The sequence below is a fragment of the Delphinus delphis genome, chromosome 6 (genome assembly GCF_949987515.2).
Source record: "Delphinus delphis chromosome 6, mDelDel1.2, whole genome shotgun sequence".
NCBI lineage: Eukaryota > Metazoa > Chordata > Mammalia > Artiodactyla > Delphinidae > Delphinus > Delphinus delphis.
This window is the reverse complement of record NC_082688.1, coordinates 107,056,310-107,079,238: the sequence shown is the minus strand read 5'-3', so window position 1 is coordinate 107,079,238 and position 22,929 is coordinate 107,056,310. Positions and strand designations below refer to the sequence as shown.

Genomic DNA, 22,929 nt, shown 5'->3' with positions numbered 1-22,929 from the left:
ATACATACACACACTCAAGGGTGTTAAAGCAAATGTGAAAAATGTTATACTGTTCACCTAGATTGAATATTTAAGGAATATCACTGTACTATTTTGCAACTTTTTCACAGATCTGAATTTTTTCAAAATATAAGGTCTAAATATATATATAGCAATTTTAATCAAGACACTGCCAAAACCTTCACAAATATTTGAAAATAAGTCAGCCTATAGATTTAATTTACTGCATTTGAATGTATTCAAAGTTTATTACCATTGTCTATAGATATTTAACACTAGCGTCTGTGCAACAGTCCTCCGAGGCAGAGGGAGAACATGACACATAAATCTTATACACTAAGATAACAGTACCATGTTTGACACGTTTGTTTGATTCAGTAAACCAAGCTTGACAAAGCAGCCAACTCAAGATAAATGATTCCAGTCTTAGGACATAAGTGAACTTACCACTTAAGGGAACATTACAAATAATACTAAAATGTTACACAGACTTAACGGAAGTTCAGGATTTCCCCTATATGCTGACAGGTTCATCATGTAGAAACCTGTACATTACAGCACTCTGAGGTTTTAGCAAAGCATACATTACAGACACATTTGCCATACAGTGCAGTTTTATTGTGTAAGACATGAATAATAGTGCACTTAAATCCAAGAGTCACATTCAAATATATCAAGAGTACAATTCAAATGCATGGCTACTGAAGAAATACATACTCTTTTTTATTTTTTAAAATAACTAAGTTGTGCAAGTACAACACTTTCAGTGTAGATGATAATAGATCTATAAGGATTCTAAAAAGCAGAACTCAGGGTGTGTTTGTGTAGAATAATCCACCTCTCCAAAAATACATGCATCTGAAAAAGTGAAGCAAATGTCTTGGGCAGAGAGACACAGGCAGTGTTGCACAACTTGTTTTTATTATAAATCACAAATATATTTAATCTGTATACTCACAGATAAACAGAATGGCCCTAGAAGACAGTAAGCTCTCATCATGAAGTATTTTCCACGACAATGTAGTGTCTGCAGTGAGCCCCGTTATTTTTCATTAATTAAGCAGAAACTACAGTTCTGCACTGCAGTTCAAAAATAGGACATTAGTTTAGTTTATTTTAAAGGGAATTTAGATTACAAGTTCAGACTTTCTAAAACCTAGCCCTAGAGTTTCAGAAGGTCTCTTCTGGGCTTTTGGTTTAAAGGAAGAAAATGCTGTGGACACTAGATTATAAGGACTGAGTGAAGGCAGAAGTTGTTTTATTCAAGAAAACAAAAATTAGCATTTCATACCATCTGAGAATAGATATTAATGTAGAAACCAGTCTTTTACTGTTTTTTGTTAAGATGGTGAATTACACAAAAATACTACCTATAATAACATATTGTACCAGCTCTGGAGGGGAAAGATCTGAGCCATGTTAAAGAATAAGAAAGAATTAATCTCTGTTGTCCTGAGGTATAGGATAAACCTGTATCAGAGGTACTGAATGAATGACTTCATTCATAAATTTCAAAGCTTCCAGAACCAGGGGACTAACTGTTCTAAATATTGCCCATTTTTTGTCCAGGAAATACCTCTCTGATAAAGAGTGCTCCTAATAGATTCATGTTGTTTTAATTCATTAAATCTGGATATGGGTAAATACCAAAACTGTGTCTCAGGTTAAGGTCTGATAGTAAGTGAACCTGATGACTTAGTTAAGACTAACAATTAAAACAGCTAATCTTGGGACTTCCCTGGTGGCGCAGTGGTTGAGGGTCCGCCTGCCAATGCAGGGGACGCGGGTTCGTGCCCCGGTCCGGGAGGATCCCACGTGCCGCGGGGCAGCTGGGCCCGTGGGCCGCTGGGCCTGCGTGTCCAGAGCCTGTGCTCCACAGCGGGAGAGACCACAGCAGTGAGAGGCCCGCGTACCACAAAAACAACAAAAAAAAACAAAACTAATCTTGAAACCAGATAACTTTAAGAGTTATATCTTCAAGCAGATTATTTTTAAATGCAGCAAAATGTTCCCCGTTTTTCACTTCAAGAGACAATTACTGGTCAAATCTTTTCCATATATTGACTTTTTTATTTAACATAAATACTGACTGAATCAAAGACTAAAATCTCACTAAATTTTCATCCTTTAAAATGAAAAGCAGTGACATATCACCTCTACAAAATCAGGCTTTAGAATTCAAAGAAAAGTTTTAAAATTCTCCATACGGATCTTAAATGACTATCTATCGTCTTCCAAAGTTTTCCCAAAAATCACTTTAAAAACTTGCTTCAAAGGCCTAAGTTTTCTTACAAATAAAACAAATTTATAGGTGTCTTAAATCTGTTAGATTTTGTAATTTCTGCTTGTTTTCTTCCCATTTAATAAAATCAAAATGAAAAATGTCAAACTACTGAAAAGTCTTAGACCACCCAAAAAGTTTCAGCATTTTTATATAACAAACTATGTTCCTCTAATTTTAAAAAAATTATTAATTTAAATCTAAGGATCCTTGTACTGTAGCAATATTTTAAAAATATTCTTTGTGGGGCTTACTTTTTGCATTCCAAAAATGTAAACCAGCCTTCACAATAATGTACATGAACTTGATTATATCTCACTTTATTATTGGCTTGTAATGGGGTAATCTGCATGCTCACTAATTTGGCCATCATTCTCTTCATTAAAGTTTTTAAAGCCATATTTATCAAAGACAATTCTCCAAACTTAACCTTTAATAAGTAGCTTCTCATAAGTATATCCACTGTAATTATTCTTTTCATCCAAGGGATAAGTAACTTAATAGTATTACTAAAAACCCTCTTCAAATTATATTGATAAAGCACTTGTCTTTGACAGAGTTCTCAGGTTTGTGGAAACCTTAGTATTTGTCTTATTAGATGACCCCTTTGAAATTGTATTGATACCAAAGTTTGTTTTTACACCCTGTAAACAGAACTGAGGTTTGGACAATCCCTAATTATAAATTAACACTAAAACACAAACTTGTCCAAACAGCTTATGATTGCTGTCTCAATAAGAGAAAGAAAAAGAAATTGAAACACTATGCTATTACTGTACTCTGGCTCACATATAAAATGTTCATCAGGAAGACAGTTATAAGTTGATGGCATACAATTTCTCCATGACCAAAGCTAATAAAAAATCCCTCCAAAGTTTCCACCCACAGAAGCCTTATGGCCAATTAATATTACCAGTGAGAGTCACTTCTAAAGAATCACTAAAAGAAAATCTCTATATGGTTTTCCTTATGGGGCCGTTAACTGAGAAGAAAAAGGCGCCTTCTTCAATTTTAAGGATCCATAAAATGTTGGGGAGTTTCCTCTTTTAAAAAATTAATACAGACATTTCACACAACACACAGATGTCTACAGCAAGAAAGTACACCTTCTTTGCTCCTTGCCTTATTAGCCTTTAGGTGAGGGCTTTAATGCCCCAAGATTCATAACTATAGCCAACAAAACAGGTCACGAATAAAACTGGGCTTAGAGGAGAAAGCAGACTAATTTACCAAAAGAGAGCTCTGTGGATTGCTGTCTAGCCTTTTGCTAAAAGTCTGAGGAAACAGAAAGTATTTGCCACTTTTTAAGGCTTCTGAATGTGGCCATAGATTTTCCTACAGTTGATTTTGAAGAATTAAAATTTTAACTCAATACATAGCCCTAAAGCAGGGTTCAGTTTTGGTGTGTTTTACAATGAAATGGTTATATATAGATGGGATAGAAATGGTATTAAAGATTGCCCTTCAACTATCCTTTTAAAGGAAAACTAGAATTGACAGTATCTGTTAAAACGACCTGTGCCACAAAACGAAAATGTATAAGGAAAGCACCAAACCACAAATTTTAGAATTGCAGGCATAAACCAGCATAGCACATAAATATAGTCGTCACTGTTTCTGTAACATTGAAACATTTCAAATTGGCTTCTGAAGTTTAAAACATAGCTGCATCACGTTCATAAACTTTCACCTCCACTTAAATTATTATTTGCCTAGCATATAAAGGACAAATCAGCAGTCAAGATAAATGTTCAAAAGGCTCAAGACAATAAGAAAATTTTAACCTTAGTATTAGTGAACTCTTAGAATATTTAAAAATAAAACAAAACATAATAAAACACACATATCCATACATAAACCAGTGCAATAAGAACTTCAGACAAGGGCGGTGCATCTCTGGTTTAAGGAAACCGTATTTGTAGCTTAATCATAACAAATTAACATCTATTCTAAATGACGGTTTAACATTACATCCAGCATTTGACACACATTTAACATGTGTGTCAAAACCCTGAAAAACCAATTCAACACTAAAGATACCTTATCAGTAACAAATTCCTACTTTATTTCTATATTGCACATATTTTAGTATCTGTTACAATAAATTTACTTCTTCTTAATGTAAATATCAGAGGACTATAGCTGTTGCCTTTTACGTAAAAATAATTTACCTTGAATAAATATTCAGCTTTTGTTTTCTTGACAAATCAGAATGAGGATGAATTCAGCTCTGTCAGTCCAAAACTGTTTTAAAGAGAATGGCTTTTTTATGTGGCAAAGGTATTGGAAATGGTATGTTAAACACAAAATTCTTCGTTTATCAACCATTTCAGGTTTGAAAAGTATTTCTATATTTGGAGTGCTTCAAAGTCTGATCCTTTTTTTAAACTAACATATATTCCCTAAGAGTTTAATCATATTCTTGACTGGTCTGGAGCACTGTTTGAAAAGTGGATGCAGAGAAAAGCTTAGGGTGAAATGGCATATAACACAAATGGCATTAAATAGGTCACTTGTTTCATGTAAAATAAAATGACTAGCACCTCCTTCCTGCTCCCAAAGTGAAGAGGCCTAACAGGCCACATGAAACATGAATAATTATAGTAAGTTCCATTCATAAAGTTTTGAGGAGTCCATTATATTAGAAGGTTCTCACATCTAAAGCCTTAAGTTTAAGGCTACTGTGTGAAAGTGAACTGAAGGGCAAGGGAGAGAGAGATGGGATACCAGTCCTGATGGTCCTCCGAGGGCTGCAGGGGATCTGGAATTCAGGGACTCTCCTGCATCCCATCTTCAGTCTCCAGTTCTGCCAACTGCCGCCTAAGGATATTTACTTTTGCTTGTAATTCCTTGTTATATTCAATGATGTTAACCATTTCTTCATATGCTTCATCCAAATACTTGGAAGATCTGTTCCAACGCAGAAAAATACCTATTGAATCCACAAAAGGAAAACAGAAAGGAAAAAGATACACACAACGGATTAGCATTATAATTGTGGTTAATATATAATCCCATGCATTATAATCCTTCTCATTTTTTCACAATTCACATCTGTGTTTTATTATACTCTAAAATATACAACAATCTTGAGGTATTGAAAGAGTACAATTGAGTACAGTATTCAAGAAGTTACTATTAGGGAACCCCCATAAGGTTAACAGCTGATTTCGCAGCACAAACTCTACAAGCCAGAAGGGAGTGGCATGATATATTTAAAGTGATGAAAGGGAAGAACCTACAACCAAGATTACTCTACCCAGCAAGGATCTCATTCAGATTCAATAGAGAAATCAAAAGCTTCACAGACAAACAAAGGCTAAGAGAATTCAGCACCACCAAACCACCTCTACAACAAATGCTAAAGGAACTTCTCTAAGAGGGAAACACAAGAGAAGAAAAGGACCTACAAAAACAAACCCACAACAATTAAGAAAATGGTAATAGTAACATATATATTGATAATTACCTTAAATGTAAATGGATTAAATGCTCCAACCAAAAGACACAGGCTTGCTGAATGGATACAAGAACAAGACCCATATATATGCTGTCTACAAGAGACCCACTTCAGACCTAGGGACACACAAAGACTGAAGTGAGGGGATGGAAAAAGATATTCCATGCAAATGGAAATCAAAAGAAAGCTGGAGTAGCAATACTCATATCAGACAAAATAGACTTTAAAATAATGTTACAAGAGACAAGGACACTACATAACGATCAAGGGATCTATCCAAGAAGAAGATATAACAATTATACATCTATATGCACCCAACATAGGAGCACCTCAATACATGAGGCATCTGCTAACAGCTATAAAAGAGGAAACTGACAGTAACACAATAATAGTGGGGGACTTTAACACCTCACTTACACCAATAGACAGATAATCCAAACAGAAAATTAAAAAGGAAACACAAGCTTTAAATGACACAATAGACCAGATAGATTTAACTGATATTTATACGACATTCCATCCAAAAACAGCAGATTACATTTTCTTCTCATGTGCACATGGAACATGCTCCAGGACAGATCACATCTTGGGTCACAAATCAAGCCTCAGTAAATTTAAGAAAACTGAAATCATATTAAGCATCTTTTCTGACCACAATGCTATGAGATTAGAAATGAATTACAGGGGAAAAAAACGTAAAACGACGAACACATGAAAGCTAGACAATACGTTACTAAATAGCCAAGAGATCACTGAATAAATCAAAACATACCTAGAGACAAATTACGAGAACATGACCATCCAAAACCTCTGTGAGGCAGCAAAAGCAGTTCTAGGAGGGAAGTTTATAGCAATACAAGCCTACCTCAAGAAACAAGGAAAATCTCAAGTAAACAATCTAACCTAAAGGAACTAGAGAAAGAAGAACAAAAAAAACCCCAAAGTTGGCAGAAGGAAAGAAATCCTAAAGATCAGAGCAGAAATAAATGAAATAGAAACAAAGAAAACAATAGTAAAGATCAATAAAACTAAAAGCTGGTTCTTTTACAAGATAAACAAAATTGATAAACCATTAGCCAGACTCATCAAGAAAAAGAGGGAGAGGACTCAAATCAATAAAATTAGAAATGAAAAAGGAGAAGTTACAACAGACACCGCAGAAATACAAAGCATCCTAAGAGACTACTACAAGGAACACTATGCCAATAAAATGGACAACCTGGAAGAAGTGGACAAATTCTTAGAAAGGTATAACTTTCCAAGACTGAACCAGGAAGAAATAGAAAACATGAACAGACCAATCACGAGTAATGAAATTGCAACTGTGATTAAAATTCTTCCAACAGGGGCTTCCCTTGTAGCACAGTGGTTGAGGGTCCGCCTGCTGATGCAGGGGACACGGGTTTGTGCCCCGATCCAGGAAGATACCACATGCTGCGGAGCGGCTAGGCCCGTGAGCCATGGCCACTAAGCCTGCACATCCGGAGCCTGTGCTCCGCAATGGGAGAGGCCACAGCAGTGAGAAGCCCGCGTACCGCAAAAAAAAAAAATCTTCCAACAAACACAAGTCCAGGACCAGATGGCTTCACAAGTAAATTCTATCAAACATACAGAAAACAGCTAACACCCATCCTTCTCAAACTCTTCCAAAAAATTGCAGAGGAAGGAACACACCCAAACTAATTCTATGAGGCCATCACCCTGATACCAAAACCAGAGAAAGATACTACAAAAAAGAAAATTACAGACCAATATCACTGATGAATATAGATGCAAAAATCCTCAACAAAATACTAGCAAAGAGAATCCAGCAACAGATTAAAAGGATCATACACCATGATCAAGTGGGATTTATCCCAGGGATGCAAGGATTCTTCAATACACGCAAATCAATCCATGTGATACACCATATTAACAAACTGAAGAAGCAAAACCATATGATCATCTCAATAGATGCAGGAAAAACTTTTGACAAAATTCAACACCAATTTGTGATAAAAAGTCTCCAGAAAGTGGGCACAGAGGGAACCTACCTCAACATAATAAAGGCCATATATGACAATCCCACAGCCAACATTGTCCTTAATGGTGAAAAACTGAAAGCATTTCCACTAAGATCAGGAACAAGACAAGGTTGCCCAATCGCACCACTCTTATTCAACAGTTTTGGAAGTTTTAGCCACAGCAATCAGAGAAGAAAAGGAAATAAAAGGAATCCAAATCGGAAAAGAAGTAAAGCTGCCACTCTTTGCAGATGACATGGTAGTATACACAGAGAATCCTAAAGATGCCACCAGAAAACTACTAGAGCTAATCAATGAATTTGGTAAAGTAGCAGGATACAAAATTAATGCACAGAATTCTCTTGCATTCCTATACACTAATGATGAAAAATCTGAAAGAGAAATTAAGGAATCACTCCCACTTACCCTGCAACAAAAAGAATAAAATACCTAGGAGTAAACCTACCAAGGGAGACAAAAGACCTGTATGCAGAAAACTATAAGATACTGATGAAAGAAATTAAATATGATATAAACAGATGGAGAGATATACCATGTTCTTGGAATGGAAGAATCAACATTGTGAAAATGACTCTACCACCCAAAGCAATCTACAGATTCAATGGAATCCCTATCAAATTACCAATGGCATTTTTTACAGAACCAGAACAAAAAAATCTTAAAATTTATATGGAGACACAAAAGACCCCGAATAGCCAAAGCAGTCTTGAGGGAAAAAAATGGAGCTGGAAGAATCAGACTCCCTGACTTCAGACTATACTACAAAGCTACAGTAATCAAGACAGTATTGTACTCGCACAAAAACAGAAATATAGATCAATGGAACAGGATAGAAAGCCCAGAGATAAACCCGCGTACATATGGTCACCTTATCTTTGATAAAGGAGGCCAAAATATACAGCGGAGAAAAGACAGCCTCTTCAGTAATTCATGCTGGGAAAATTGGACAGCTACATGTAAAAGAATGAAATTAGAACACTCACTAACACCATACACAAAAATAAACTCAAATTGGATTACAGACCTAAATGTAAGGCCAGAAACTATCAAACTCTTAGAGAAACTCTCTGACATAAATCACAGCAAGACCTTTTTTGAACCACCTCCTAGAGTAATGGAAATAAAAACAAAAATAAACAAATGGAACCTAATGAAACTTCAAAGCTTTTGCACAGCAAAGGAAACTACAATGAAGATGAAAAGACAACCCTCAGAATGGGAGAAAATAGTTGCAAACGAATCAACAGACAAAGGATTAATCTCCAAAATATATAAACAGCTCATGCAGCTCAATATTAAAGAAACAAACAACCCACTCAAAAAATGGGCAGAAGACCTAAATAGACATTTCTCCAAAGATGTACAGATGGCCAAGAAGCACATGAAAAGCTGCTCAACATCACTAATTATTAGAGAAATGCAATTCAATACTACAATGAGGTATCACTTCACAGCAGTCAGAATGGGTATCGTCAGAAAATCTTCGAGCAACAAATGCTGGAGAGGGTGTGGAGAAAAAGGAACCCTCTTGCACTGTTGGTGGGAATGTAAATTGATACAGCCACTATGGAGAACAGTATGGAGGTTCCCTAAAAAACTAAAAATAGAATTACCATATGACCCAGAAATCCCACTACCGGGCATATACCCAGAGAAAACCATAATTCAGAAAGACACATGCACCCCAATGTTCACTGCAGCACTGTTTACAATAGCCAGGGTCAGGGAAGCAACTTAAATGCCCATCAGCAGATGAACACATAAAGAAGATGTGGTACATATATACAATGGAATATTACTCAGCCATAAAAAGGAACGAAATTGGGTCATTTGTTGAGACGTGGATGGATCTAGAGACTGTCATACAGAGTGAAGTAAGTCAGAAAGAGAAAAACAAATATTGTATATTAACGCATATATGTGGAACCTAGAAAAATGGTACAGATGAACCGGTTTTCAGGGCAGAAATTGGGACACAGATGTAGAGAAGAAACGTATGGACACCAAGGGGTGAAAGAAGTGGGAGTGGGGATGGTGGTAGGATGAACTGGGAGATTGTGATTGACATGTCTACACTGATGTGTGTAAAATGGATGACTAATAAGAACCTGCTGTATGAAACGATAGAATTCAAAAATTAAAAAAGTCACTATGTACATGCTCATTAATTCTTCAAAACCCCACAAAATTATGAAATAGATCAAAATCCTGTTCTCTGATATATTCAGGAATACAAACTGTACATTTACAATGGGATAAACTTTATAGTTTCACAATACAAATCTTTCTTTAAACAATTACAGAACTTTATCCAGACCTGTAAGACCTACATGTGTGAAATCACTTTCACTGGAAAAGTGGCAGTTACAGCAAAACAGAACTACACAAACTGTTATTTAAGAGCCTAAACTTCAGCACTCCCTCTCTCTCTCTCTCTGTTACTTACGAGGCAGCTTTCCAATTCTGTAGGCAACTGCTTCTTTCCCCAAATAATAATTATCCTTTTATTATGGAGTAAAGACATTTTCTCCTCTACACAGATGTACGTTAATGATATCAGCCCAAAGTAACCGCTTAAAGATACTCAGGCCAGGAGGCACAAACACCTTCCAGGCTGCAAGAAGTCAGCAGCTGGCAAGTTCACAAAAGTTTTATGATTAGAATACTTTATATTAGAATACTTTCCATAAACCAAACTGCCATGCACCCTAGACAGTCCTTCTGTAATGTGTCCAAATGCTAGATAGAAGAAGATAGAAACACAGACTAAAGACTGACCTGTGTTGATTTTTCTATTAAATGAGCTTATTTTTAAAATCCTGTTCTTCAATACAGGAATTACTTAATATTAATGGTTGACTACAATGACTACAATGTAATTATAAACAGCAGAGAGACATTTTAAGGCCAGAGTAGTGTCATTATACAATCCATATACTTTCCATGAGAATATTTTACCTAACAGGATTTCTTCCAGTTCTAAGTTGAGGAGGTAGTAAACATACAGAGAAACCCCTTTCTTAATGGTGTAGGAGGAACTCATTCATATAACAAAAAAATTTTCTTCTATCACATAATCCCTAAACTGTCAATGAGGTTTGGTAAAAACAAGTTAAATAGTCCTTTAGGCCATTGGACTCCCAATTTTGGCTTTCCTCCCAACTAACTAGATTCTTGTTTCAGTTATTAAACATGACAGTGGCTTTTAGGTAAATTGTCTCAGAAGTCTTAAACAAGTAGTACAGCTGTAAACTCTCATTTAAGAGATCACCTGTCCTGCATCTGTGACTATCTAAACACTCAATAAGCAAGGAGAAGTTCTGAGCAGCCCCAAATCCCCAAAGCACTAACACTCAGACTCAGAGACCCTGGAGACTGAGGCCACTTTCCCACAATTCTAACTAGGGGACACCTCAACTGATAAGATTAGAAGCATAAACTGAGGGGGAGGAAGCAGCTAATGACAGATATGCCAAGCGGAACAAGCCGTGAAACTGATGGCCGGAGAAGTGACAGAAACAGGCTCGGTCTCAAAACAAGGAAGCAAAGCAACCTGAGACCCTTTTACACACAACGGGCAGTTTCCACACGAGAATTACCCTTGAGACAATAATGTATTAGAACACAGTATACTAACTGACATTTATAGTACTTCAATTTACCAAACAGCTATCATTCCTGTGTGTATGCCTTATATTGTTTAATATAAAGATGAATAAAAATGTACCTACAAATGTACACTACCTACAAATTGGTTAAAAAGAAATTAAATGGTTTTTTATAGTCTTTGCTTAATGAATGGATAATATGTTTTAGATAGGTTTTGGTTATTTTTTAAAAAAACAAGCTTTAGTATTTAAGGAGATAAACTTCAAGAATCTGAAAAATTAATGTAGGTAAAACACGTTCTTTAGGGGGCTTCCCTGGTGGTGCAGCGGTTGAAAGTCCGCCTGCCGATGCAGGGGACACAGGTTCGTGCCCCGGTCCAGGAAGATCCCACATGCCACAGAGCACCTAGGCCCGTGAGCCACGGCCGCTGAGCGGGCGCGTCCGGAACCTGTGCTCTGCAACGGGAGAGGCCACAACAGTGAGAGGCCCGTGTACCGCAAAAAAGCCAAAAAAGACATTCTTTAGAATAGACATGAAAATTAAGCCTGGATTACTCTTCCACACAAACAGGATATCTGTATTACTGCACTGATGGATGGCATTTATGTACGTTTTGTGGAATCTTACTAGAATGACTAGTTCATTACCCCTTCAACAGCCTTCAACAGAAGAATCTACCTAATGACTACTTAATAAAGCAAACAGAAACCATCTCCTAGGAGCTTACAGTTTATACCTGTCCCAACCACCTATCACTTTTTCTACACAAAAAGTAATGTACTTTTCCTCACACCCATTAGGATGGCCTATCAAAGGGGAAAAGCAGAAAATAACAAGCATTGATGAAGATGTGGAGAAACTGGAACCCTTATTCATTGCTGGTGGGGTCGTAACATGATGCAGTCATTACGGAAAACAGAATTACTGTTCCTCAAAATACTGAACGTAGCATTACCATATGACCCAGCAATTCCACTTCTGGGTACATACCCCAAAGAATGGAAAGCAGGGCCTCAAAGAGATGTTTGCATGCCTATGTGCCAAAACGTGGAGGCAACCCAAGTGCCCACTGACATAAGGATAAACAAAACGTCATGCACACACACAATAGAAAATTACTCAGCCTTAAAGAGGAAAGAGAGGGCTTCCCTGGTGGCGCAGTGGTTGAGAGTCCGCTTGCCGATGAAGGGGACACGGGTTCGTGCCCCAGTCCGGGAGGATCCCACATGCCGTGGAGCGGCTGGGCCTGTGAGCCATGGCCGCTGAGCCTGTGCTCCGCAACGGGAGAGGCCACAACACTGAGAGGCCCGCGTACCGCAAAAAAAAAAAAGAGGAAGGAGATCCTGTCCCATGCTACCACATGGATGAGCCTTGAGCACATTAATTATGCTAATGAAATAAGCCAGTCACAAAAGGACAAATACTGTATGGTTCCACTTATATGAGGTACCTGGAGCAGTCAAATCCAGAGACAGAAAGCAGAAGGGTGGTTGCCTGGGGCTGGAGAGGGGCACTGAGAAGTTGTTTATGGGTACAGAGTTTTAGATTTACAAGATGAAAAGTTGTGGAGACCTGTTTCACAGCAACATGATATACTTAACCATACTGAACTGCACACTCAAAGATGGTTAAGTTGGTAAATTTTGTGTTTTTGTCACAATAAAAAAAATGTACCTTCTTATCTTGAGAAAATATCCGATATAAACAGCAGTATCCATGTACTCATGTACCCACAGGCAGTCAAGAGAACATCCCAGACTATATTAATAAAATGTTTGCGAAGGATGCGTGGCTTACCCTCCCACAGCTGAAGACTCTGTGGAGCAACTGAAGGCCAGATGACAAGATTGTTGGCTTCAAAGAGAGGGTTGGTGAACTTACTCAGTTCACTGGGCCGGTTGACCCAAGACCATAGAGACATCGTTTTCTGCTGTAGCTTCAACTTGCATCTGATCAAGAAAGAAAACTGCCATTAAAGCAATTAATTTATGACCATAGAGACATCATTTTCTGCTGTAGCTTCAACTTACATCTGATCAAGAAAGAAAATTGCCATTAAAACAATTAATTTATGACAACCACTATTAAATGCTCCCTCTAACAGGACAATTTCTTTTCTGTTATATGTTAGAAAGCAGAACACAAGACTTTTAGCAGAGGAACAAAATGTTGTAAAATTAAAATATTTGTCAGCATTTTTAACTGTCAACAACATCAAAACAAAGACTGTTTTGCAGGCTTCCAAAGCTGGCAACAAAGTTAATCCACCAAGAAGATATAATAATTATAAATATATATGTATGTTGCACCCGAGCCACAAAACATATGAAGCAAAAACTGACGTAATGGAACAGAGAAACAGACAATTCTCTAATATAGTTGAGGATTTCACTATCCCAATAACTAGACAGAAGATAAATAAGGAAATACAGGACTTGAACAAAATGTAAGACAAATATAGAAAACTCTACCCAACAGCAGAACACACATTCTTCTCAAGTGGACATGAAGCATTCTGCAGGCCAGACCACGTGGTAGGCCACAAAACAAAGCTCAATACATTTTAAAAGACTGAGATCATACAAAGCATCTTCAACCACAAGGGAATGAAGTTAGAAATTGATAACAGAAGAAAAACTGGAAAATACATAAGTATGTGGAATTATATAACACACTTTCAAACAACCAACGGTTTAAAGAAGACATCACGAAAGAAGTCAGAAAATACTTACAAATGAATGAAAACAAAAACACAACATGCTAACACAACTCCAGTGAAAGTAATGCTCAGAGGGAAATTTATAGCAAGAACCTATGTTAAAAAGGAAAGATCTCAAATCAGTAATCTAACTTTACACCTTAAGGAACTAGACAAAGGAGAGCAAACTAAGCCAATGCTTGCAGAAGGAAGGAAAAACTAAGATTACAGAGGAGACAGACAAAAAAACTTTTTAAAATAACATCAATGAGACCAAAAGTCAGTACTCTGAAAAGATCAACAAAATTGTTCCTCTGGCTAGAATGACAAAGAAAAAGGAAGATGCAAATAACTAAAATCAAAAATGAAAATGGGATATTACTACTGACCTTACAGAAATAAAAAAGATTTTAAGAAAATACTATTAACTGCACACCAACAAATTAGATAATCTGGATGAAATGGACAAATTCCTATAAACACAAAAATTACCTAAACTGACTGAAGAAATAAAAAATCTCAACAGACCTATAACAAATAAGGAAACTGACTCAGTAACAAATAATCTCTCCACAAAGAAAAGTCTAGGACCAGATGGTTTCACTGGTAAATTCTATCAAATATAAAAGAAAAATGAACACCAATCCTTCTCAAACTCCCCAACAAATAGAAAAGGAATATTTCCTAACTCATTTTATGAAGCTATTATCACCCTGATGCCAAAGCCAGACAATGATACAAGAAAACTGTAATAGGCCAATGTCCCTTACAAATATAGATGCAAAAATTCTCAACAAACTACTAGCAAACCAAATACAACAGCACATTGAAAGGATTATATACCATGACCAAGAGAGATTTATCCTAAGTATACAAGAGTGGTTCAACATAAGAAAATCAATCAATGTAATACACCACATTAATAGAACAAAGGGAAAAAAACCACATGATCATTGCAATTAATGCAGAAAAAGCAGATAACAAAACATCTTTTCATGACAAAAACACTCAATAAATTAGGAATAGAAGGGAACTTCCTCAACATGGTAAAGGGTACTTATGAAAAAAAACACAGCTAACATCATACTCAACATTACACTCGTGAAAGACTGAAAGCTTTCTCCCTAAGATCAGGAATAAAACAAGAGTGCCTGCTTTCACCACTGCCATTCAATGCTGTACTGGAAATTCATTAGACATGAAAAAGAAAGAAAACACATCCAAAGTAGAAAGGAAGACATACAATGATTTCTACTTGCAAATAACATGATCCTATGCATAGAAAATCCCAAAGAATCCACACACACACACGAACTACTAGAGCTAATAAATAAATTTAGCAAAACTGCAGGGTACAAGATAGACACAGAAAAACAGTCATGTTTCTATATGCCAGCAGTGAATACTCCAAAAAAATTAAGAAAACAATTCCATTTACAACAGCATTCAAAATATTAAAATACCAAGAATAAATTTAACTGAAGAGGTAAAATATTTGTATACTGAAAACTATAAAATATTGCTGAAAGGAATTAAAGACCTAAATAAATGGAAAGACATCCCGTGTTCATAGACTGGAAGACAACACTGTTAAGGCAGTAATAACTACCCAAATTGATCCACAGATTCCAATGCAATCTCTATCAAAATTTTCTTACAACTCAACAATAAAAAGACAAATAACCCAATGAAAAAATTGGCAAAGTATCCAAATAGATATTTGGATATCAAAGAAGTGATAACACAAATGCCCAACAAACACATGCAAAGCTGATCAACACCATTGGTCCATTAAGGAAATGCAAATCACTGTAATGAGATTTACACCACTTTACACCCACTAGGATGACTAAATCAAAAGGGCAGACAATAAAAAATGGTGGAGATATGGAGAAACTGGAGCCCTCATACATTGCTGGTGGGAATGTAAAATGGTGCTGCCACTTTCTTTCACAGCTCCTCAAAATGTCAGTTACCATACGACCCATAATTCCACTCCTAGGTTTATATCTAAGATAAATGGATATATGTCCACACAAAAACTTGTATACAAATGTTTAACACAGCATTATTTATGGTAGCCAAATGATGGAAACAACCCATTCTACAACATGGATGAACCTTGGAAATATGCTCAGTGAAAGAACCCAATCATAAAAGACCACATATTGTATGATTCCATTTATATGAAATAGTCAAACAGGCAAATTTATAGACTAAGAGCAGATTTGTGGTTATCAGGGGCTAGGGGATGGAGGGAGGGAAAATGGATAGTGACTGGTAATGGATATGGGGTTTGTTTTGGAGGTGATGAAAATGTTCTAAAATTAGGTGCAGTGCTGGTTGCACAACTCTGATATACCATTTTTAAAAATCACAATAAATACACTTTAAATGGCTGAATATTATGGTAAATGCATTATATCTCAATAAAGCTGTTTTTTAAAAATGTTACATTTTCCCTTTTAACTGAAGTCATCTTTTACCAAGAAGTTTCAGTGGTTTTTAAAGATTTTTTTTAAATCTTTAAAGATTTTTAAAAAAATCTTATTAGGCTAGCTAATACTCCAATCTCCCAAATTCACAGGGTTCAAGTAATTTCAGACTTTGTATTCATAACAAATCTTAAAAGTTCTTATTCTTTCGTATGTAATATTTAAAAGGGAAAAAAAAGGATGGTCATTGCTTTCTCTTAGGTCATCTCTTCTAATTAAACTCTATTCTGACTAGCAGAATTCTAAAACAGAGATGAATAGAACCCTAAAGTCAGGAAGCATTAAACTTTTCATCTATTGTTAATAAGGAAAAAATAGGAAAAAATTAATAATTTATGTTCTATTTGGATTAACTACATGTTACAGAATAGTTTCTGGGGTGGGAAGGGAAATATTAATGGCATCTCCATCACAAATCAATCCAAATCCTACTTTTTGGAAGTAGGCCTGTTCTTTTGGCATAAGTAATGAATTCAAGTGTAATAATATAAGTATAATCATTTCTAGAAAGTCAACTTAAAATGATACTAAAATACCCAAAGTAAATTTCATCAATTGAAAAAACTGAGGTACGATGTTCAAAGATTCATTTAAGCCTAAACTATGAATGAACAGCTCAGGGACAATCCCAACCACCAACCCATCTGAAGGTTTTCACAAAGGTTCGATTTTGTAATGCCAACATAATGTAATAGGGAAGAACAAATCTGGCTCCATACTGGATCTGTTTCTTTTACTCTAAACTTTGTATTCTACTGCTTTTGCTACAAGTTAATCACTAAAGGAATGTTGCTTATAGCTTAAAGAATACATAATGGCCCATCTGGGGAACCCTGTCCCCCATCCTGAGCAGTAAGCTAAAACACCTTTGTTTAGCTCCCAGGAAACATCCTGACCAGGCCCACCTGTGACGGACTGCAAGGAGGAAGAAATGAATGCATCCCCTCCAGACTCTGGCAGGAACCAGGAAACATTTACAACAACTTATCACCTTGTGTTTTTTTCTTTTTCTTTTTTAACTTTACCTCCTTACCTCCCCCTCTTTGTTTTATAAAAGAAACTAGCATCCAAACCCAGGCAAGATGGTTCTTTGGGACACTAGTCCACCATCTTCCCGGTCTGCTGGCTTTCTGAATAAAGTTCCTATTCCTTGCCCCAACACCTCGTCTCTCGATTTATTGGCTTGTCGTGCAGAAGCAGTACAAGCTTGGACTCAGTACCAATAAGACATTTTATCTTGAGCAAGTTAGTCCTCTCCCAACTCCATATATTATCAGAGAAAACACTTAGAGCAAATACCCTTGGGATACAGAAGAAACAGTGCAAATTATAAACAAATCCATTAAATCAAACTGACCATATGAATCACATGTGGCTGCAGTAACTATAGCCAAAGCACAGTGAGAAAACTGTGATGACACAGAACTTTCTAGAGCAAATAGTTCTAAATTTTTCCCTACTTTTGAAGACAAGAATCTGTAAGAAACTCTAAAGTTGAAATATCTGCCAATTCAGCGTTAAGTAAAAAAACATGTATTGCTCTATGTTCTTGAATTTCAAACAGGTAAAGATGCAATAATTCTATTCGTTTATGAAAACTTAATTGTTTAAATTTATTATTCAACTAACTGATGGCAGGTACCAGCCAAGGGACAAACCATGCCTCCCAACCAGAGGAAGCCTTTAGACTGTACCCAAATGAGAAGATTACCAGTTAAGCATCTTTAATGATCATTCTGATGTGAATCTTCTAATTAAACCTATAAACTTGATGGTGTCTGGGTTATGAAGTAAGATCCTAACTCTGGGCCTGAGGACAGTTTCTCGGTATAAGAGAGAAAACTCTAGAGCAGGAGTAGGAAGACCTGTACTACAGCCATACTTTTGGTGACCAACAGGCTGTGTGCTTCCTGGACAAGTCATTCACTTCTCTGGATAATAACCTTCCTAATCTATCAAACTGCATGGAGGGTAGAATTGAATTATATGTTAAAGCTTCTTCCAGATGTAAGATACTATGCTCCTATATAAGGAGAGTAACATTTTAATGGTTGCTCAATTATTCAAAGCTTTTTAATCAGTGTATGAACTAATTTTAATCAAATAGAACAAAATCCAGGATATGCTCTCACCTAGCATGTGACAGGCTCACAATAAATTACGTAATTTAATTTATACTAACTGTAACCTCTTCCATCTTATAAATAACATTAATGTAGAACCAAATCCTGGTCTCTTTTAGGAAATGACCAAAACAGCTAAAAATAAAATGGCCCCCACGTGAGCAGGTACCTACCTTTCACTTTCATTGTTGCCCAGAAATGTTCCAAACTGTGAGGCATATGCATGCTCAAAGAGCATGATGAGGAGATTCTCATTAAATTCAAATGAACAAGGGAACTGACGAAGTATCTGCCACACACTGTCCAAGAAGAGAAGAAATACAGGCGACTCCCACTTCTGCTTACTATTACAATAGGCCGACTGTGCACAGCGCTGCTGGAATGGGTGACCAGCCTAAGAGAAAAGATGGAAATGCAGCAATCATATCCAGTGAGATCACACTGTAGCACATTAGTAACAAATTTCACACAGTTGCAACAAAACTATTAAATGGAACATCATATAATTTGGGTGGCTGCTCTTTAATGATTTCTTGGTTTAAGACAATCTTCACCAACTAAAGAAAAAGACAAGATTTCCAAATACTTAACAAGGGTATATATACAGTTAGCCATAACGTCTGCAGTTGGTCTTGGAATATCAAATAGAAGAATAATGAACTTCAGTAATAATAAGCATAAAATAAATCTTTCTACGTCTGTAAAATCTGGAGCAAAGTCAAAGAACATAAGCTCTTCAGGTATAAAACACGACAGCTATCCCCTTCTATCCATCCAAAGCACTGTAGACTACTGTAAGATAAGGAAGCCTCAACACTAAATGCAGATAGATATGGGGTTCTCATAGACAAATTTTTATCAGGTTACTCCTGATAGTAAGTCTTTAATTACATAAGAAAGTTACTGTCATGATTACATCTGTATGAATGCTTTTATATTAGAGACAAAGCTGTCTTTAGTTTCCCCCTCCCCCCAAAAAGAACTAGAAGAGTCTGTCATCTACTGACCAAAGGAAATTTAAGAATCATTTGGCTCTCTGGCCCACCCAGAACCTGAGTACTGACCTTATCCCCCCAAATCACACCCTTCTAGGTATTTCATATACATGCTTTATCTTTGGGTCCTCGTGCTACTTTATCTGACAAAGATAATGCCAGGAACATGAATGGGATTTTGATGCCCATGAAAATGGTAATATATAAACAAATCAATCATACTCATTTGTTTGTTTGCTATGCATCACAAGGAATGTAGCTGAATAAGATCTGTACCAAATATTTAGGATGGTCTGACTTAAACAGAGATAAAGGTCAGCTGTCAGGGTGGGTAGACATGGTAAACATAACAGCATTAACACATAATAAAGCTGAATTGTAACTAGAAGGACCAGAGTGATTTTCTCCAGAGATACTTCCTTTCAAGATATATCTAAACATTTGTTTTCAATCACAATTACACACTAAGTTACATGGTGTATATATATTTAAATTAACCTCTGGCCTGAAGGATTTCCATCTATTTTATGAGACCTTTATTTTAGCTGTCCTTCAGCATTATATAGGACAGCACTGTGTTGTGTCCTAGGGGTAAACAGCTGAATTGGGTGGGCAAGGTTCCCTGAACTCAAAGAAGTCACTATATCTGAGTCTAGTTCAGGAAACAAGGTGTGAGGAAAATGGATCAATTTTTTCTGTGAAGGAAGTTAAGGTCCCAGAGTCTTCACGAAAGTAGAGATATTTAGCTGGATCTTACAGGATGAGAAGGATTTCACCTGGCTGAGGAAGACGACAGGACAGAGATGAGCAGAAGGTAGAAAGCACTAAAGCACATGCCTTGTACTTACAAGTTCCCACTCCTCCTTCCCCCCTTGTTTATGTCTTTTATCTCTAGCAAGACTAAGTTCTGTGAGACAAGACCATGTTTTACACGTTCTTTGTGTTTCCCCTATAGGTAACAAGGTACAACTAATAACATTTGTTAGGGGAATGAAGTGCCAAATGAGCAATATAAGCAAAGAGGGAGACAGAAATTGAGAGGCAGTAAAGATTACAGGCATTTATTAAGAGGAAGAGAGATTTACTGTCCCCCAGAAAATTAAACATCTGAATCAATCAGAATTTCATATATTATATCCATTCCCACAAACCAGGATCAAACATCAATTATGAGCAGTTCCTCTGTGGACAAAATAGCTTTTCTCACCTGAAGCCACTCTCTCTCTATCAAGGCCTCAAAGCCCCGGATGGTCCTGCTTCTTGGTTCCAAGATAATCTGGGCCAGGGAGGTAACCTGGAGTGTGGAATCAGTTCCTTCTGTTCCATGAATCAGTATGGATGCTCCTTCCCTGGTAGGAAAATTCAGAGGACAAATGGGACACTCCTGACATGGTCAACCAACTCTGTTAATAATAAACATTTCTTGAGTATAACAATAAACGTTTCTTGAGTATAACAGTTGAAAGTCTTTTGCATTCTGCTCTGTCCAGTAGGTTTAGAGTCTAAATGAGGTACATGAAGACAGCTTCCCTTGGGGAAAATATAAAACTATTAAGTCCCAAATTTCATAGGACAAGAACCCATTTACATTATAACAAATTTCATAAAACTGTTTCCTGAATGTTTTCTTCCTTTACAAAACCAGAAAGCAGACCTCATCACATTCACTAGATGCTGACCTTTTCTGCTTTAATATAGTTAACTAAAGCCTTTTCTCATCAAGCCTAGAAACACACAAAGTTATTTTTCTGTATCTCTCTGACCTTGATTCTACCTTTCCACCATCAGTTTACTGTAAGGATGCCTTCATAAACCATAATGAATCTGGGAAACAAGTCCTAAACCACACTTTGAGAAACATGAAAACAGGAAGAAAATTTTTAAAATATTATATATAAAAGTGTCAGGGGGTTTCCCTGGCGGCGCAGTGGTTGGGAGTCCGCCTGCTGATGCAGGGGACATGGGTTCATGACCCAGTCTGGGAGGATCCCACATGCCGCGGAGCGGCTGGGCCCGTGAGCCATGGCCGCTGAGCCTGCGCATCCGGAGCCTGTGCTCCGCAACGGGAGAGGCCACAACAGTGAGAGGCCCGCGTACCACAAAAAAACAACAAAAAAGTGTCAATCTAGGGACCACCCTGGTGGCACAGTGGTAAAGACTCCATGCTCCCAATGCAGGGGGCCCAGGTTCGATCCCTGGTCAGGGAACTAGATCCCACACGCATGCCACAACTAAGAGTTTGCATGCCACAACTAAGGAGCCCACATGCTGCAACTAAGAAGCCAGTGACCTGCAACTAAGGAGCCCAGGAGCCACAATTAAGGAGTCCACGTGTTGCAACTAAGGAGCCGGCAAGCCACAACTAAGGAGCCCACAAGCCACAACTAAGGAGTCGGCCTGCTGCAAATAAGACCCAGCGCAACCAAATAGACCCAGTGCAACCAAATAAATAAATTCCTTAGGGGGGAAAAAAGTATCAATCTAGAAAGTCAGTGGCAATGATACCACTATACACTCTGTAGGTGGTTCCCAGGACCCCATTATTCTAAAGAGTGGGAGGAAACACCAGAAACTAAACTACATTTTCTCCCCTCCCCTTCTTCTACCTCTTTTTATTGAAATGACAGTGAAGGAAGTTGTGGAAAAAAGGAAAATAAGCTCACCACTTTCCCATAAAAGTTTTATGTTTGGCTACTGTTAATTCTTTCCTCATGTACAGATATACTTTACATAGCTGTAGCGAAAGGTAACTTATTATTTCCACTTTTATTATAAACATTTTCCCATGTTTCTATGTCATCTATAAAACTACTGTATTAATGGTTACATAATATTCTATTAAGTGATGAACTACAATTTACTTAATCCTATAGTTGGACATTCAGGTCACTGCCAATTTTTGTTACACTTTAGATGGTGTACTTAGCTTTTTGTCTTTTGCTGAATTATTCTAGAGTTCTTAATTTGAAAATAAGACTCCCTGATGTTCACCTATGGTTAACAACCCCATTCTCAGGATGAAATCTAATGACTAGACTGAAGGGTATGAGCAAATGTTTTCAGGCTTTTGATATATATTAGATGTATATCCTAGTTATCTGTGGTATACTCTAAATTTAATTCAATTAATTTAAGGTCTATTTTTACATTTTGAGTGTTGTAAGGGCAGATTTTTATGGAGGTATAACTAATGAGCTAATATACATCAAAAAAGGGAACTCAAACATGGCAAAATAAACCAAAA

At 36.9% G+C, this 22,929-nt stretch overlaps 1 protein-coding gene across 1 annotated transcript in view; it reads right to left on the bottom strand.

The window, feature by feature from the left end:
• Positions 1–229: 229 nt before the first annotated feature.
• Positions 230–22,929, bottom strand: part of MTMR9 (myotubularin related protein 9) — a 111,356-nt gene continuing 88,656 nt past the window's right edge. Inside the window, exons 7-10 of the mRNA XM_060015263.2 lie at positions 20,893–21,034; positions 18,864–19,084; positions 13,172–13,323; positions 230–5,213 (exon numbers count right to left, since the gene is read on the bottom strand). Of these exons, the coding sequence (XP_059871246.1) occupies positions 5,050–5,213; positions 13,172–13,323; positions 18,864–19,084; positions 20,893–21,034 (679 nt within the window). The 3' untranslated portion in view covers positions 230–5,049. The remainder of the gene's footprint in view (positions 5,214–13,171; positions 13,324–18,863; positions 19,085–20,892; positions 21,035–22,929) is intronic.